Raw genomic sequence first — 16,934 nt, forward strand, 5'->3', positions numbered from 1 at the left:
AAAAAACACAATTCAAACACTAGAGGATTGATCTGAAGAAATTATCCATGAATGTATTAAGGAAAGAAAAAGAAAACAGAGAAGGAATTAAGAGACATAGAATACAGTGAGAAAACCTTAAAAATATTTAACCAGGAGAGAAAAAAGAACAAAAGCAGTATACCTGAAAAGAGAGTAGCTTAATTTTTTTCAGAACTAACAAAACTCACCACATCCATAGATTCAAAAAGTGTTACAAATCCCAGGCAGGATACGTAAAAAGAAATACACAGGTGAGTTCTAAGTTCTTCTCTTTGGAATTGGTTAATATTCCATTGTGACTTAACAGTTTTTGTGCCCGCTACAGAGGTGTTTTGAAGGTTTGTACGAAGTTGTGTGTCTGTACAAACACATACATGCTTGCTAATTTCCATTTCCTTTCCATTGTCTGCTTCATCAATGAGCTTTTTTTTTTCGTTTTTCATTTTAGGTAGAATTGTTACAATTTGACTGCACATAGACAATGTATTGCATATAAATATGTATACACAATATACTGCACATCTTTTTAAAAAATTTACGTATACGTACTGTTCATTGTTTCTAAGAATGTTAAGAGCTTAACTTTTTAAACTTACATAGTTATCAAAGAAATAAAGCCAACCACAAAATAAGAATTAATTCAAAAAGACACACATACCCCGCTATTAACAGCAACATTGTTTATAATTGCCAAGATACGGAAGCATCCTAAGTGCACATCAATAGATGAGTGGATAAAGAAGATGCAGCATATATGTGTAATGGAATACAGTGCACCCATAAGAAAGAAGGATATTTTGCCATTTGCAGCCCTTCATTCACTTTTTTTTTTCCCCCACTTCAAAAACCAGAATTTTATGACTGGCATAAACATTTCCATTCAATCAAAAAGAACAAAAATACCTAGAAAGAAACTTAACCAAAGAGGTTACCTATACTCTGAAAACTGTAAAACATTGATGAAGGAAATTGAAGATGATACAAAGAAATGAAAAGATATCTTGTGCTCTTCGATTGGAAGAATCAACATTATCAGATTCAACCAAAGCAATCCACAGACCCAATCCAACCCCTTGTCAAAGTACTCACATTTTTCACAGAACTACAACAAACAGTTCCAAAACTTACATGGAACCATAAAAGACCCCGAACTGCCAAAGCAAACTTTTGTAGATCTTTTTTGTTATTTTCCTCTCTCTTTCTTCTTTTCGTTCTCTTTTCTTATGGTTTGATGACTAGAGAAGTTCCTTTAACATTTGTTGCAATCAGCCAGCTTTTAAAATACAGAAGTTAGAAGTCTCTCCATTACAAATGTGGATATGGTTTCTCCTGGTATTTATATCAGCTCAATATACTTCAAAGCTATGCGGTTAAGGAAATAAAGCTTCATGACTTTAAAAAAAAAAAAAGAAAAGAAATACCTAGGGTAAATCGATGCTTTAGCCCAACCCCACTCTAATGAAATCAGAGCCCCAGGCGGGTAGAGTCTAGGTATATATATATTTTTAAAGCTCCCCAGATGATTCTGTGTGCATCCAGAGTTACACTGCTGTCCTGGAGAGTCTCCTAACTACTAACCTGTTCTGCTATCTTTTCTGCTCTGTATTTTGCTACCTTGGTAGTTGCTTCAACAGTGCTGCCTTAGAATGTCGACAGGAACCCAAAAGTCTGAGCTAATCAAGAATCAAAGCTTGTTTATGGGAAGGAAGTTCAAAGGCATCCTCCTTGGGGGTGGGGTGAGATGGGCAGCCACTGTTGACCTCCCTGTGTTTGCACTGATAAGGCAAGGTGCAAACCTTCCTATCATCTTAAGGGCATTTTAGAAGGACTGTTTGTTTGGTTTTATTCACAGATGTTTGCTGCTCTGCCGGTCAGGGCAGTAGTACACCTTGCCGTGGTACCTGGTCACTTCCCGTTCAGTGAATTTTAGGGGAGAGGCAGTAGGTGGAATGCAGGGTAGTTTTAGGACAGCAGCCAAGCCTGAGAATACAAGGGAAGCTGAGGCAGGGCGGAGTTGGACCCCAGCAGGCCCCTGTTATCCGTTTGGTTTCACTTCCCTTGCTTTTGAAAAGTCTTGTTTACACTGGTGTCTGCCTTGGGCCTCCCAGCCCTCGGGTGGATGGATGAGGTAATGTAGGATCCTGCTGCACTGATAAGGGAGACTGTTCTAGGAGTGAGACGGAGCCAGACGGGGCAGGATGCTGGGAGCATTGACTTGCCTGTAGATCCTTCCTCCTCTCCTTCTTATCTAAAGCTTTATTTTTCCCTCTGCCCCTTCCTTCTTCCTTCCAGTGGCCTCAGGGCTGGGGGAGGGGTGGGGCTCTTGGGAGAAAATTGCATTTCTGGTTTTGGAAGTTCAGAGTGTTAGGTCCCACAGATGCCAGGCCTGAGCCTTCCTGGAGACCACATGTGCTTTTGTCTGTCTTCATTCTTCCTTTAATAGCAGGTCTTTTATTCCCAGGAGAGGGACACCTGCCCTCCCTTGCTGCTTTATGGCCAGAGCTCAGGAAACCTTTGCCCTAGTTGTCCTGGCCCCCGTTTTGGGGTCTTCAGTGGTGGTTTCAGGGCTCTGTGAGGCTGTGTTAGCTAAACCCTCTCAGCCCCCTTTATGTCGAAGGGGGCAGGACCCTAGACTCCCAGGCAGCTGCCCTTGCTCCTGTTTCCTCTTGCCTGGCACCACCCAGCCCATCACCTGCCCTGTGGTTTGCAGGAAGGAGGAGACGGTCACTGTCTACCCCGCGGACGTGGTGCTGTTCGAAGGGATCCTGGCCTTCTACTCCCAGGAGGTACGAGACCTGTTCCAGATGAAGCTTTTCGTGGACACAGATGCGGACACCCGGCTCTCCCGCAGAGGTGCGTCCCAGAAAGCTTCCGATGGCCCTGTTGGCGGCCTGTGACAGGCCCCTGCCCACCATGAGACTGGAGCCCCAGCTTGCCCCCCGGCCGCCTTGTGGCCATGTGGCCCAGCCCAGCTGAGTCAGTCCAGCCCCAGGATGTTCTGCTGCCCAGGGATTCGGTGACATTTGAGAAGGGATTAGTCACTTACTGTTTTGGATAACGAAAGGCTTGTGAGGTCACAGAGATGAAAAAAGAAGTTTACGTGCTGCTTTGGCTAAGGGAGAGGTTTGGTTAAACACTCAGTTCCTTCTGATTCCGCTCCCCCCACCCCCGGCATCATAGTCAAGATGGGAAATAACTGCAGGACATCGGGGGGCAGGAACACCCTACGCCTGCAGCTTCAGGCGGCTGGGCCCACCAGCCTGCATCTCACCTTTTGCTTTCTAGAAAGTTCTGTGGTGGTTTTGTCACTGTCCATCCAGCTCGGGAGCAGTAGTTCGCTCTGCAGGCCTTTACCAGGTGGGCACCTGTGTGCTGAAGATGCAGGGCTGCTCGGGGGCGAGCAGGGGAGCTGGGCCCTTGAATTCTGTTCTGCAGGACGTGGAGCCGAGACCTTGCTTCCGTGGGAGAGACCAGAGGCTTCATGGGGGAGGCAGGGTCTGGACTTGGATATGATGTAGAATCACGATGTAGGCAAGTCAAGGAGGTACATGGTGCAAACATAGACACCTTGGCTCGTTCTGAGAGGCAGGTGGCTGGAGTTCGCAGGGCTGTGAAAAGAGACCCCAGAAAGTAGCTTGGGGCAGGTTGTGGGGACTGAGGCTTCTGATTTGGTTCCTGGTGCACAAGGAAGAGCTACCAAGCAAGGGGTTTTGAGCAAAATTGCCTCAGCTGCCTATTGGAAGGTTATTCTGACACAGGACTGTTTTCGCTGATCTGGACGACAGGTAGGGCTGTCATCCGCAGGTGGTGGGAGGGGGGATGGAGACCTGGGGAGAGATGAGAAAGGTACTAGCAAAGTGAGAACAGCCAGACCCAGCCAAGGCAGTGGGGCGGGGGTGACCGAAGGAGGCATGAGAGGTGACTAAGGCTGCGAGTCCCCATCGTGCGGAAGGGGAATGACGCAGGAAGCGCCTGGTTTAGCTCGTAGTCACGGAGCAAACCACTCACAGATTCAGATTTCGTAAGCTCCAGCCCAGAGCCTTCTGACCTCAAAAGCTGAAATTTTCTCTCTTTGGTTCATGAAACAAATGTGTAGTTTATCCAGTTTAGCACTCTTGTCGTAAGAACAAGAATAAATGGAATCAGCAGAATCTAGAGAAAAGAGTTCCTGGGTTTTGGCTTCCCAAGAAGTAATAGGATCCACACTTCATTAGGTCAGGAGAGCTGGACATCACCTTCCAGGTCGGGTGGGGAGGGGGAGTAATTGGACAGAAAAAAGGAAGGAAAATTCTAGTCGAGCAGAGCCTCCTGCTAGCTTTGTGACTTTGGTGGCTCCTGTGACCTCCCAGGCTTGGGGTTCTTTTTAACGGGTAGTATGAGGGAGACAGGCCTATTTTTTAGGGTTGCGACACAGGGCAGGGAAGAGTTGCATGGTCTTTTTTTGACAGGTCATTGAGGCTGGAGCCTGACAGTCCCTCATAGCTCTGACCCCAGGGCTTATCACCTTGTCACCTTCACGCACCAATGCAGGTTCAGCCTTGGCTAACCTGCCCAGGTGTCCGTGTGAGCTCGCCAGATTTGGGGAGCATCCTTGGGGAAACGCTGGAGTCAAATGACCTGGACTTTGTTTAAATCCTGGTTTCCACATATCGTAGATGTGTGACCTGGGGCAGATTATGTTTTAACCTCTTTGTACCTTATTTTCTTATTGGTTGATCATCTACTGATTAGTTAGAACTCCTGGAATAGTTGTGACGATTAGTGATAATGCAGGTGAGATACCTGGTGGCGGCTTTAGTGGATGAATACCGATGTGGTAGATCAGAACTCCGCTTTGCCTGAGGTGGTAGCTGGAGTTCTGTTTTCCTGAGTGTTCTGTCAAGACTGGTCTTGTCCCCTGGAGCTGCTGACACCTGGGCTGACACTGTCATTAGTCTAGCAGGTGGTACTGAAGTCCCAGGGGATGCAGTTCAGCTTGAAGGAGGAAGGAGTGTAAGAAGTTGCACAGGAAATGAATGAGAACCACATTGTGTGCAGTGGCAGCGTCCTTGGAAAGCAAATGAATCTTAGCCTCTGATTCTGACAGATGGTCTATGGGGTAGATTAAACTGAAAACCCTCCCTCCCTTTCCTGTACTGGGATCCTTCTGTGAAATGGGGAAGAGACTTGAGCTGATGGGGGCCCACTCTGGGGGTTTCTTAAGGCCTGTTCTGCACCCCGTAGCTTCCCTGATGTCTCCCGGGGCAGGTTGCTGCCTCTCAGGTCTGCCGTCTTCTCTTGTCACCCCCTGCTTGAGTCACTCCAGTTGGACTTCTCATTCTCTGTCCCCGTTGGGCAAAAAACCTGCCTGGCATGTGCCTTGTGGGATGGGAGGGTGCATGGTAAGGGAGAGGGAGGGAGAGTTAGTCGGGGGCTGTGGGGCATGCAGACATTCCTGGAGACTTGAGTGAGTTCCATGGTTTTACCCGTTCGTGTGTCACACTCTCCTGGGCACGGGGCCCTCACGTTCCGAGTTGACCCTCATGCGGGAGGGGTTCTGCATCAAATCTCACAGCCTTGGAGAGACTGACCTCCTTCCCGTGTGGCCCCCTTGTATTTCCAGGGAATGGGTTTCCTTCCCACAGAGCTTGCCCTCACCTTCCGTCTCTGTGTGAATTCCCCCGAGCCCGGCCTTGAATTCAGGGGCAGGGAAGACCCGAGATGAGGGAGCCTAGGACTGCTGGCTCTTGGTCTCTCTCCCGCCGTGGCTCTCTGTGCCCAGTTCCCACGGAATTAGGGCTGCAGTGGGCGCCAAGATAGTCTGTTCTTTTACTAGAGTCACACATCTCAACTAATTTTTTTTTTTTTAACATTGGGTGTCCAGTTTTTTTTAAGTTAAAACTTTTTTTAACTTTAAAAAAATTAATTTTTTTTTTATTTTCAGGGGGAGGTCATTAGCTATGTGTATATATATATATAGCACTGGGGATTAAACCCAGGACCTCTTGCATGCTAAGCACAAGCTCTGCCACTGAGCTGTACCCTCCCCACCTCAACTGATTCTCAAAGTGAATTGATAGCCATTGAGGAATTATGTCTGTTCTGGGTCCTTCTACATTTTGTTCTCAGCTTTGGCTGCCTCCTCACTAGTACATTTGGAATGGCTGAGTGCAAGCCAGGCAGAGAAAGGCAGGCCTGTTGTCGCCTGCCCGTTACCCCTGTTGTCGCCTGCCCGTTACCCCGCTGCGGAGAGGGCCTGTCCTGGTCCAGCAAATGTGCAGGGTCAGAGTGATGATGGTGAAGCCAGTTTTGCATCTCTGGAGTTTCCGGTCTGGGCCGAGACCTTGTTCTGACTCAGTCCTTGGCTTGGCCTCATTTCCTGGCTGTGCCTGAGGAGGAGGGCAGCTCAGTGCCGTGAACCGGCTGGCCCTGGGTTGTCCTTGGCTCACGGAGGGGTCTCGGTCTCTTTAAGGTGATAATTGGATGGAAGGCCCTGAGGAGCAGGGGTGGGGGATGCCTTCTGGTTTTGCCTGTTCCCAGTGTCCGGGCAACATTCGGACCTGCTTCTGTCTCCTTTTCCGAGGTGGAAACTGAGATGACTCCTTCCTGCCTTCCCTGTTTCTCCTTCTCCACCATGTCTTCCCAGGTGTTTGTGTCCTGCCCTCCCACATCCCTCCCTACCCCTCCTCCCTCCGATGGGTCCAGCCTGCTTACCTGAGTTCATAGTTCCTCTCTGTGCTGGCCTGCTCTGTCAGGGAGCCGTCGCTCTCCCGAATCTGCCTCAGGTCCTGTTGTCTTCATCACCATAGAAACTCGGGTTTATTGAACACCAACTATGTACCAGCCACCATGTTGAAGAGTTTGACTGTTCGTAAGTGACAGCTTTGTGAGGAAGTTACGATTTCGGTCTCTGCTTTACAGTGAAGGAAAATGAGATTCAAAAAGGCCAAATGACTTGTTTAAGGCCACAGGGGTAGCACTTAACGGGGTCAGGATTCGAATCCGGGTCAGGCTTGCGCCATCGGTGGGGCACGAAGCAGCTTTGATCCCTGGAGCAGATGCCGCGTGACTCACCGTCTCCACCCACTTTCTCCCTGGCCTGTTTCTCGCTCCTGTGAGCTCCTGTGATTTGACAGGTGACGCTCTCAGGTCTGCAAGACCCAAGGTTGCTGCAGGCCTGGGCTGAGGGCAGTGGCAGAGCCGTTTGAAAGGGGAGCATGCACGCGTGTGTGTCCGTCCGGTGGGGGAGGATGGACGGAGGGAACTTCCCACGGCGCTGCGCCGAAGCTGTCGGCAGCTGTGTGCAATGCACGTCTTGCGAAACAAACCAACCCAGCATCAGGCTCCTGCAGGGCTTTTAAGTAAAAGCTGCCTAAGTGCAGGCGTGTGTTTGCTTTTGTCCCAGCTCTGATACCCTTTTGGTCTGGCTTCCTTTTTCCTTTGGGCTTTATCTGGCGACGTGTGAAGAGCTGGAGGCCACCCGGGCTGTGTGTTTTGGCGAGCAGGGCTCGTTGGCCGCAGAGGCTCGTGGGGCTGAGCCACGTGGCAACTCTGGGGCTCCTCCTTGGCTGCGTGTCCCTGGCAGGGCAGTGGCGGCAGCTGGAGCTGGGCCCCGTGCCCAAATCCCTGAGAAGACTGCTTCCTGGCTGGGCTGGGCATGCTGTCAGCAGGGTTCATGAGGCAAGTCCTGACGAATTAGGGACCAACCAGCTATGTTATTGCCAGGACTTCTGGGGGAAAACCTGGTAAATTGAGGAGCTGGTGGAGAAGTCAGGTGGTGGCGGTGGTCTATTACCTAGCTCTCTGGAATGTGGTTTCCCTGACGGTTTTCTAGCCATCTGCTTGATCTTACAGACTTCATGCCAGCCTGGATCATAAACGCAGACTCTCTCTGTCTTCTGCCCCGTCCACATGCATGCGTGCCTCTGTGTGTGTATGTGTGTATATGCACGCAGATGTGCGTGCCTGCGTGTAAACACAGAAGTGTTTACAGACGCGGCTTTCTGGAAATTCACTCCCAAGTCTTCCCTATGTTTACGGTGGGTTTCATCCCATGCTAAATCTCTTACCTGAGAAATGGTTGAGAGAAGCCGAGGGGCCACCGCAAATGATTGTAGATGGATTTGATACCCTTTTGGGGTGAGAGGGAAAGATTCAACAGTGCATAGTGTCAAGATGGAAAACATTTGGAGGGAGGGGCTGTTTTGATTGAGAGAATCAAACTCACTGCTGAGTTTAGGGGAACCTCAGGCCCAGGGAAGTTAATGTATAGTGGCAGAAGCAGGATTCCAGACCCTTTACTGTTTTCTGACAAAAGACTGCTAAAAGCAGTGTTTAACACAGGTCCCTGAGTAACACCCCCCTAAGGAAGAAGATGGTAGAAGATGGTGAGTTTGGGTCCATTTGGGCTGCTTCACAGCTCCGGCCCACAGTTTCTTACATGGTTTTCTCATCTTTCACTAAGTGGTCTTCTATTTGCAAACCTCTGTGCTTGAGATGGGCAGGAATGGCTGACCACAGCTGTGCCCTCAGCCTGACTTCCACCTGCTTTAGGGGCTTGAGTGTGGGTGGGAGCTGGCTGGGAAGAGGTGGCCCACAGCAGATGTGCCAGCCTGAGCTCAGGTAAGTGCTTGCTAGGGGCTGGGATCAAGGTGGGCAAAGGAGACGTCTCCTGGCACCACCCCCGCCTTTTGCCAGGAAGCCCCACCACCTCTCTGGGCCCAGTCTGTTTGCTTCCTGTTACGAGCTCTCCAGGAGCATCCTGCTCTTCTTTTTGTTCACAGTGAAGTTTTTTTGGGGTCAAATGTTGCTTGTAACCAGAAGACTACTGGCCTGGCCCAGACAACCTTTGCTTTGGAGAGCCCTTTGTCATGGCAGATGTGTTGACTGTGGCAAGATGTGAACTTGCATCTTGTTTTTCCCGAAGCTGCTGCTGACCAGCTCTTGGTCAAGTCTCACAGGAATCCGGCTGATGAATCATCCCGAGTACTCGCGCGGCCTGTGTGATCCTGGTCGGCCTCGGGAGGGGCGGACATGTGTTGGCTCAGGCACCGTTTTTTGGATTTTTGTTTTTCCTTCTCTCCTAGTATTAAGGGACATCAGCGAAAGAGGGAGGGACCTGGAGCAGATTCTGTCTCAGTACATTACATTCGTCAAGCCTGCCTTTGAGGAATTCTGCTTGCCAGTGAGTTGTGTTCTTGTTTTCTTGTTGAATTTAGATGTTAAAATTTCAGCTGTACAGCAGGGAGGGTATAGCTCGGTGGTAGAGCGCATGCTTTGCGTGCATGAGGTCCTGGGTTCAATCTCCACCAGTACCTCCAGTAAAAAAAAAAAAAATCAATCTAATTACCCACCCCCCCAAAATTCTTTTTTAAAATTAAAAAATGCCTTCTTCTAAAAAAAAAAAATTCTTAGCCACACAAATAAAGAGATGTCAGTTGATCTCCCAGCTGGATCTCTCTCCGAGCACGCCTCTGTCCTCACGTCCCAAGAAAGGGCCACCTTTGGTGCTTTGTCCCTCCACTGTGATCTCCGGGAGCTCTGTCCTGCCACTCTTTTTTGGGGGGTAGCCTTTCAGGTTCTGGCTGTCTGGTTCCAGCATACTGTCCCCTTCTTGCTTGGTTGGGCTCATGGTGTGAGACCCTTTACCAAGGGTGCGTCATATCTAAGGATAGACTCGGCCACTTGGATCTTCAGAAGATCTGTGGTGGTTGGGGTGTTGGTGCAGGGAGGCAGCAGCTACAAGGTGCTGTCTTCTGAATTTCTTCTGCCATGACTTTGGAGCCCTACTTTGAGCTGCTCATGGCCCCTGTGTCAGTTCCATTCGGAACATGTGCCCTGCTGGAACGGGCTTCTGTCCTGCTCAAGCACGGGCTCACCAGGCCTCCCCACGGCTGCTGGGAACTCTCTAGTGAGGTGCCTTTCAGAGAAGGGTGGTTGAGTCCAGGGGGAATGCTCAGCTTTTAGGGGACACCCCAGCTTCCTGAGGAAAGACAGGTGAACTGGGCAGGTGGAGGGCAGATGTGGGGGGTAGCCTAGCTTTGGAAGGAGAAGTATTTAATTCAGGAGACTCTTAGACCTCTGTCTCATCTTCTCCAGCTTGGCCAGACTACGGTCTAACTCCCTAAGGATTTAGAATCAAGCCCTGAGAGAGAGGAGAGAGGTTGGGTCTTAGTCTGAAATTGGATACCTTTAGGGAGACGGGCATCTTGGAGGGTATTGAGAAGAGGTATCGAGTGAGGCTGAGTGTGGGAATTTCTCTGCTTCTCCTAATAATTAACTTTTTTTTCTTTCTCCTCTCCTGGAAAAATACGGTCCCAAGCCATCTTTGTTTCTCTAAGTCTGTTACTAGGTTTTACGTCAAACCAGACTTGGCTTGTGTTTCAGATCAGGAGCAGGTGGACTTTATGAGTCAGCCTGAGTAATCCTGAAGCCCTGCTCACTGTTCACGTCCCTGGTGAGGACGGGGTTACAGAATTAGGTTTTTCTGGGAAGAGGGCAGAGGGAACATTGTATCCATCCGTTATCTGTGTGTCTGAGGACCTCTCCTGCTCTTTTTGATGTAATAATAAGAACACAAAGTAAACTTCTTATTGGGTGTAAATGAGAGTCAACTGCCAATTCCCTGCTGTGAACTCAGTTGTAAGGGAGCTCAGAATTCTACGTGAACATTTTCTGGGTTGCGTCTGCTACTTCACACTGTCCAGCCACTCTGCTTAGGGAAGAGCAGGTCATTCCTGGGAGCTTGGACCTGACCAGTCACCTGCCTCGTTCAAGTTGGGTCAGAGCCTGACTCAGAGGCACTTCAACAGTCTAGCTTGGAAGCTGCACAGAGTAGAGAGTGTCCTGAGGCATCGTTTATATTGTCTCACCAGGACACAGTTACTTGTAAAACGGTCCACGAAATCTCAGTAAACAAACAAAATGTGCTTCTTTCCTTTTGTTTTCTCTTGTTTTCTTTTTTCTTTTCTCCCTCCCTCCCTCCTATTCTTTTTTTCACTGTGTAATAACAGAGCCAGTGAAAACAGTCATCAATGGGGATGGCTTTTCTTGGGTTTACCCTTGTGCTAGATAAACTGGTGTGTGGAAGTCCAAGGTGAGCTGCGCCCCTTTTCAAGTTTCAGTTTTACCAGTTGATACTTCTCCTGGTAGTGAAGAGGCAGTTACAGATTTGGTTTCAAAGACCATGTTTACAGTGCAGGTTGTAAGCTGCAACAGTATTAAATGTTAATGAGAACTCAAGAAAAAGCTGATTTATTATAATTCAGATAAAGTGGATAACGGATAGCTGCCGCCCTCCGGGGTTGGTAGGAGAAGGCTGGTCCTTTCCCCGTATTCTCTTGGAGAGGGGCGTGGGCCAGCCTCTCTCTGAACTTCTCTTTAACATGTTGTAAATGTCTTTCTCCACAGACAAAGAAATACGCTGATGTGATAATTCCTAGAGGTGCAGATAACCTAGGTGAGTCCTTGTGGGGTGTTATCCTGCGGGGCGTGTATCCTGCGGGGCGTGTATCCTGCGGGGCGTAACGCCTACCCTTTGTCAGTTAACACTTCGGGGCAGGATATGGTGACTCAGCAGGGCTCTGTAGATGTGGCTGACCCAGTAGGCTGCCGCTGTGAGCCAAAAAGGAGTTTCTCCCTATACGCCTGGCCCTGGGAACAGGCCTCTGTAAATACGCACGGACATAAATGGGGACAGACGTGAACTTGTGCTTTTCTGGCAGCGATCAGAGGGCAGTAGACCACCTTCTACTGTCATTCCCCGTGGTGACACCTGATACCAAATATCTGAAGCCATTTTTAAGCAAAAGCAGATTTCCTGCATTTAAATTAGAATGAGCTGCCCATCCAGGTAGCCTTCCCTAAAGGGAGCTCATTGCTACCACGAGTGCATTTATGCATTTGTTTTCACTTGTCTGGGAAGCAGGAGTATCTCTGGACTTGGGTGTAGTGGGGCAGAGTTGATGTGTAAGAAGACCTTGCCTTCTCATTTTCTTTATAATTTATTTCCATCTTCCTCCATTTAGAAAGTTTATTTATATATTTATTTCTGCTGAGCCATTTGGGAGTTAGTCAGAGCAATGACTGTCTTGCCATTGCTCTGACTAACTCCCAAATGGCTCAGCAGAAGACAAGGCCATTTTCATTTATAGCCACAGTGCTTATCACCCCCAGGAAGCTTAATTTTGACTTAATCTCCTCTAACCCTCCTCAGCCTTTTTTTTGTTTTTCATGACACTGACATTTCCAGGAGAACAGGCCTGTTGTTTTGTAGAAAGGCCCTCTGCTGGGGTTTGAGATTGGCTTCGTCTCACGCAATCTGGAGACAACCACGGGAGGGGCACGTTCTTGGTGCATCACCTCAGAAAGCACTTGAGGTTTATCCCATTTTGGGGGATGTTAATGTTACCCATTTGCTCAAAGCGTGTGATTTATTTCTAAGGCCAAGAAGAGAGAGCCCTCTCTTGCGTTATCTTTGGAGGAGACAGCCTTCTGTGGGGTGGCTCTCCTTTGGGGTGGGGAGCTGGTGAGTTCCCCAGGGGAAGGGTCTCACAGCTGATTGACGGTGTTGGAAGGAAGGCAGCCCTCACATCTACAGACTTTGGGTTGATGGCTGTCATGCGTCCCTGCCGCTGATCAGGTCCTGAAAAGAAGCGCATTCATTAAGGAAAGACTTACTATGGCCTTAACTGTCTTACTCTAAGAACTCTCCTGGGGAGCTCATCACAGCCCCATGAGGCTTGGGGAGTTTGAGTGACAGGTCCACGAATGGCAGAGCCGGTCACCTGGAAGTTTTTAGCCTCCAGTCCCTGTGTGCCCTTCCACGCAAACAGACACACAGCCCTGCGCACATGCTCCCCCGTCTCCCCGCGTCCCTAACAGTCTGCTGGTCTCTGCCCCACAGTGGCCATCAACCTCATCGTGCAACACATCCAGGACATCCTGAACGGAGGGCTCTCAAAACGGCAGACCAACGGCTATCTCAACGGCTATACCCCTTCACGCAAGAGGCAGGCCTCAGAGTCCAGCAGCCGGCCGCACTGACCCCCGTCTTCTCCAGACCCCGGCCCCTGTCTCCAAGGGACCAGGAGGAGGGGTCAGAGGCACTGTTCATCTATACATATGGTTTCCTATGACATTGCTGTATTTAAGAATTTAAGAAAACACCATGGAGATGATGAAATGCCTTTTTTTTTTTTTTTTTTTTTTGGTACTTGGAGCGGCAAAATGAAACAGAACTTGACCCTGAGCTTAAACGACAAACTGTGCCAACTCCTACTGGTGATGCCTAATTATGAATCCAACGTGTAACCAGTTATAAATATATATATATATATACATATATATATAAAAGGATCTATTTTTGTGTAAATGTACAAATACTGTACAGCTGTTTGCCGTAAGTATTCCGCAGGAGGGCCTGTACTTGAGTGTTTGGGGCCTGGAGCTGGAGTTTCCCCAGGGGACGCTGTCCTTCGTGTTCCTGGTGGGGCTGGCTCCGGCGTCCGCGTGGGAGGGAGGTGGGGAGCGGAGGTGGAGGCTCACGGCCCTGAGTATCTATGGACCGCGTTGGAAGTGGAGTTTGCAACCTTTGCTCGCCTCCCCTGCCAGATGCCACCTTTTTGGAGCTGGGGTGTTAATGAGATGTGATGATGAGAGATAACTTTTTTTTTTCCTTTTCTTTTTGAGTTGAAACTCAAAAACCAAACTCAGGGAAGAGGCCCACCGAGGTGAACAAGTCTTATGTGTTTTCTTCTTGCCCTCCACCCCACCTCTGGCTGCTCTGGCAGCTGCCAGGCCCTTTCTTACTCACCTGCCTCTCGGTCTCTCTGAAAGCCAGGGCTCCCCATCTCTCCCTCCCCAAGAGGGCTTTGATGGGATTGGGCCCCAGTCGAATGGGGAAGGAGGGAGTGGAACTGTGTCTGTCAGAGTCTGAGGAGACGCCGGGTCCTCCTTTGTCCCCCAGAAGTCACTGGTCAGATTCCTTGTGAAGTGCACAGTGGACCCTTGCGGTCTGGGCTTTGGTTGAGGACTCCTGCTGGCGCCCCGTCACAAGGTGGCGGGAGAGCTGTGCCGTGTAGGGCATAGTAACTTTGGTTCCCCAAGACCCTGGGGTTGAGCAGTGAGGCGGGGGTAGCAGGGACTAGCAGCATCACAGCCACGCGGATTCATTCATTTACCATACGTGACGTCAAATGGCAGCCACGGGGCACCTAGAGGCAGGGAGGAGCAAATAGCATATTGAAGTCACAAGTTGGAGTCTTACGCTGAAAACGTTTAGAGTGGAGAGTCCCTGCTTTCCCCGGGGCCCCTCTTGGTGGAAGCTTCCTTCTTTGTAAGAAGTACAGGTTCCTGAAGGTTGCTGGTGGAGGGGTGGAGGAAACCGGGGCACCAAGCGAGACGGAGGAGGTACGATGATAGTGCTCTGAAGCCTCACATTAACTGCGGAGGAGCCGGACCCTTTTCATCTCAGCGCCTGGTAGGCGACACCCTTAGTTATTCCCTTGTGGCTGCTACGGCCTGAAGCGTTTTGGGGACCCCTGCTTCTTCTGTTGCTTTCATAGCCTGTTGGAGCCATTCGGATAAATCTGACGCTGTTACCTTCTTCATACCGAACTGTCTGTCTGTACGCTCAGCACGCTCTGACTGGTATCCCCTTCTGTGGACTCCATTCAACTCTTAACTCAGTTTGGCTGTTTCAGAAAGTCAAACCTAATCCCCAGCAGAGATTTGCACCCCTGAGACATTCAGGAGACGGTGCGCAGGCTCTGGAGGGAATGAACCCCTGAGGGCAGCAGCCACCTGGCTGGAGCAGGGACAGGCTCCCTGGTGCCTGCTCTGAAGGTGGGATGGCCGAGTTCCGGAGTGTGTGTTTCATGTCAGTATTGATTCTCTTTCTAGTCATACCTTGTGCGGTTCTGAGGTGAAGGGTAGATGGCAGGCCTGGGTTAGGATCCTGAGGACCCGAGGGCCTCCTGCCTGTGCTCAGGGGAAGCCCATCCCTGTCTGGGAGAGCCTCGGCCCTTCAGTGGGTAGCACGCTCCACGTTACTTGAAGCTTCCAGGTGCCAAACCATTTAGTGCCTTGGCTGTCTATCCCACTGCCTTGGAAGATGGATTCTTCTCATCTCTGAGCCTTGACTTACTTAGCTGCTTCCTCATCTACTCGTGGTGTTGGGACCAAGCCTCCAGTGTCTCTGAGTAGCCCAGTCCTCGCTGGGGAAACAGCTCCAGGGCTGCTGCCCTGCCTCTTGGTACAACCACCGCCAGTTCTTGCTGTCGCGGCTGGGCCGCGCGGGTGACTCCTCTGGTTCTGTGACACACTACGTCTGGGGTGAGGACGGAGCAGGGTAGGAAGCTCTGCCCCTACGTGGCGACCCCAGCATTTAGCCAGCTGAATACCTGAACTTGAGCTTTCTCTGTGGCAGATCCTGGACTTGGCATTTTGAGAACCAGTGTGTCTCTTATTCCACTGGAGAGTCAGGTAGAATCATTAGGCCAGAAACCACGTGAGTCACCTGGGGACTGTCTGCTGCCCAGCGCGGCAGCTCGGATGAGCACAGTGGGGTCATGTTGGTTATGTTGCGTGCACAGCAGTTCCTTGGCTTCAGAGCTGCCCAACGGTGCTTGCTTCTTCCCCGCTGCCCAGGAGGTGTTCGTGGACCAGGTGTTTAGGAAACGAGCGTTGTATCATGGGAGGGCCTGGCCCTGCCCGCTTCCTCGCACTCATGGAACTCCTGCTGCTCTGGGTTCTTCCTGGGCGGCCTGAGACCAATAGGAGCCCAGAGGTGGGAGTGCGTGTAAGGAAGATGGAAGCATTGTCACCTCAGGCGTCCCTTGATTTGGGGTGGGTAGGGGAGGCCCTCGAAGGGGAGGGTTAGGCAACAGGTCTCCTGAAGAGCAGGCTGGGGAGGGTGGCAGGGAAAGGTCTCCAGTTCGCCCTTCAGAACCAGCCTCTGCAGCAGCCCACTCTGGTCTTGGCTGCAGGGCGGTCATGGACTCTGGCTTCCTGCCTCTCCTGGGCTGGCTGGGACACTTGTATCCGTGCCCAGGGTGGGTTGCCAGTCTCACAAGGCCGCTAGGTCAGGCTGCAGGCTTGTGTGCCTCTCAGAGCTGTCGGGGAGCAGGACGGGCTGGAGCCCAGCTGGTCTGTGTGTCACCTCGTTTGGTGTCCTTGTGTAGCCTCCTCAATGCAGCAGTCTTGACCTGCGCTTGGGCCCAGGGCCACTGGCGGGCAGTGGTAACCTCTTGCAGAAAACGTTTTCCTCTGCCGTGGAGTCTCCCACCTGCCTGTCAGCGTGGGTGAGGCAGGCTAGGCGGCTCTGGGTCTCAGAGCGGGGCTTCTCTGCCCCTCCGGGCCTTCCTCCGACCTCAGGGTGGAGTGGGGAAGGTCTCGGTGTCTGAGCAAATGGGGGTGAGTCTGGAGCTGAGTCCCCTTTGATCTGCAGCCCTCCTCAGGCAGGTGGCTGGTCACAGAGCAGCGTCCCAGCCTCTCTCAGAGGCGGTGAGTGCCTCACTGGTCCTGCCTCAGGAACAGGACGAGTAGGTAAATAAGGACTTAGGCCTGTTTTTCCTTTCAGACGCTTGTACTTCCCCCTTTACTTTCTGCTGCCCTGCCTTTATTGTTAGCAGTTACAAAGTGACCACATGCTATGTACTTTGCTGTAAATAAAGACTGAATGGGAAAGAACCAACTCTTGCCTTCTCTGTGGTGCTCAGGCCGGAGGAGCTGGGACTGGGGCCAATGGGCTGACAGGAGGGTGGCCCCTCCAAGCCTTTGCCGGGTGGACGCGGGCCCGCGGCCTGCTGTCGCTGAGCCTCCCCGCCCCAGCCTGTGCCCAGGCCTCCGTGTGCACTGAAGCATCCTCCGATGTTCCCTGAAAGCCGGGTCGAGGCCTCTGGGACGTGCTGGCGCCGCTCCCACTGAGGTCTGGT

The 16,934-nt window shown here is 50.9% G+C and overlaps 1 protein-coding gene across 1 annotated transcript in view; it reads left to right on the plus strand.

The window, feature by feature from the left end:
- The window catches only part of UCK2 (uridine-cytidine kinase 2), a 69,324-nt gene extending 52,635 nt beyond the window's left edge, over nt 1-16,689 (plus strand). The window contains exons 4-7 of the mRNA XM_031435864.2: nt 2,732-2,874; nt 9,087-9,184; nt 11,410-11,458; nt 12,905-16,689. Of these exons, the coding sequence (XP_031291724.1) occupies nt 2,732-2,874; nt 9,087-9,184; nt 11,410-11,458; nt 12,905-13,044 (430 nt within the window). The 3' untranslated portion in view covers nt 13,045-16,689. The remainder of the gene's footprint in view (nt 1-2,731; nt 2,875-9,086; nt 9,185-11,409; nt 11,459-12,904) is intronic.
- The last annotated feature ends 245 nt before the right edge of the window (nt 16,690-16,934 follow it).

This window comes from Camelus dromedarius, chromosome 23, assembly GCF_036321535.1.
Source record: "Camelus dromedarius isolate mCamDro1 chromosome 23, mCamDro1.pat, whole genome shotgun sequence".
Taxonomy (NCBI): Eukaryota; Metazoa; Chordata; class Mammalia; order Artiodactyla; family Camelidae; genus Camelus; species Camelus dromedarius.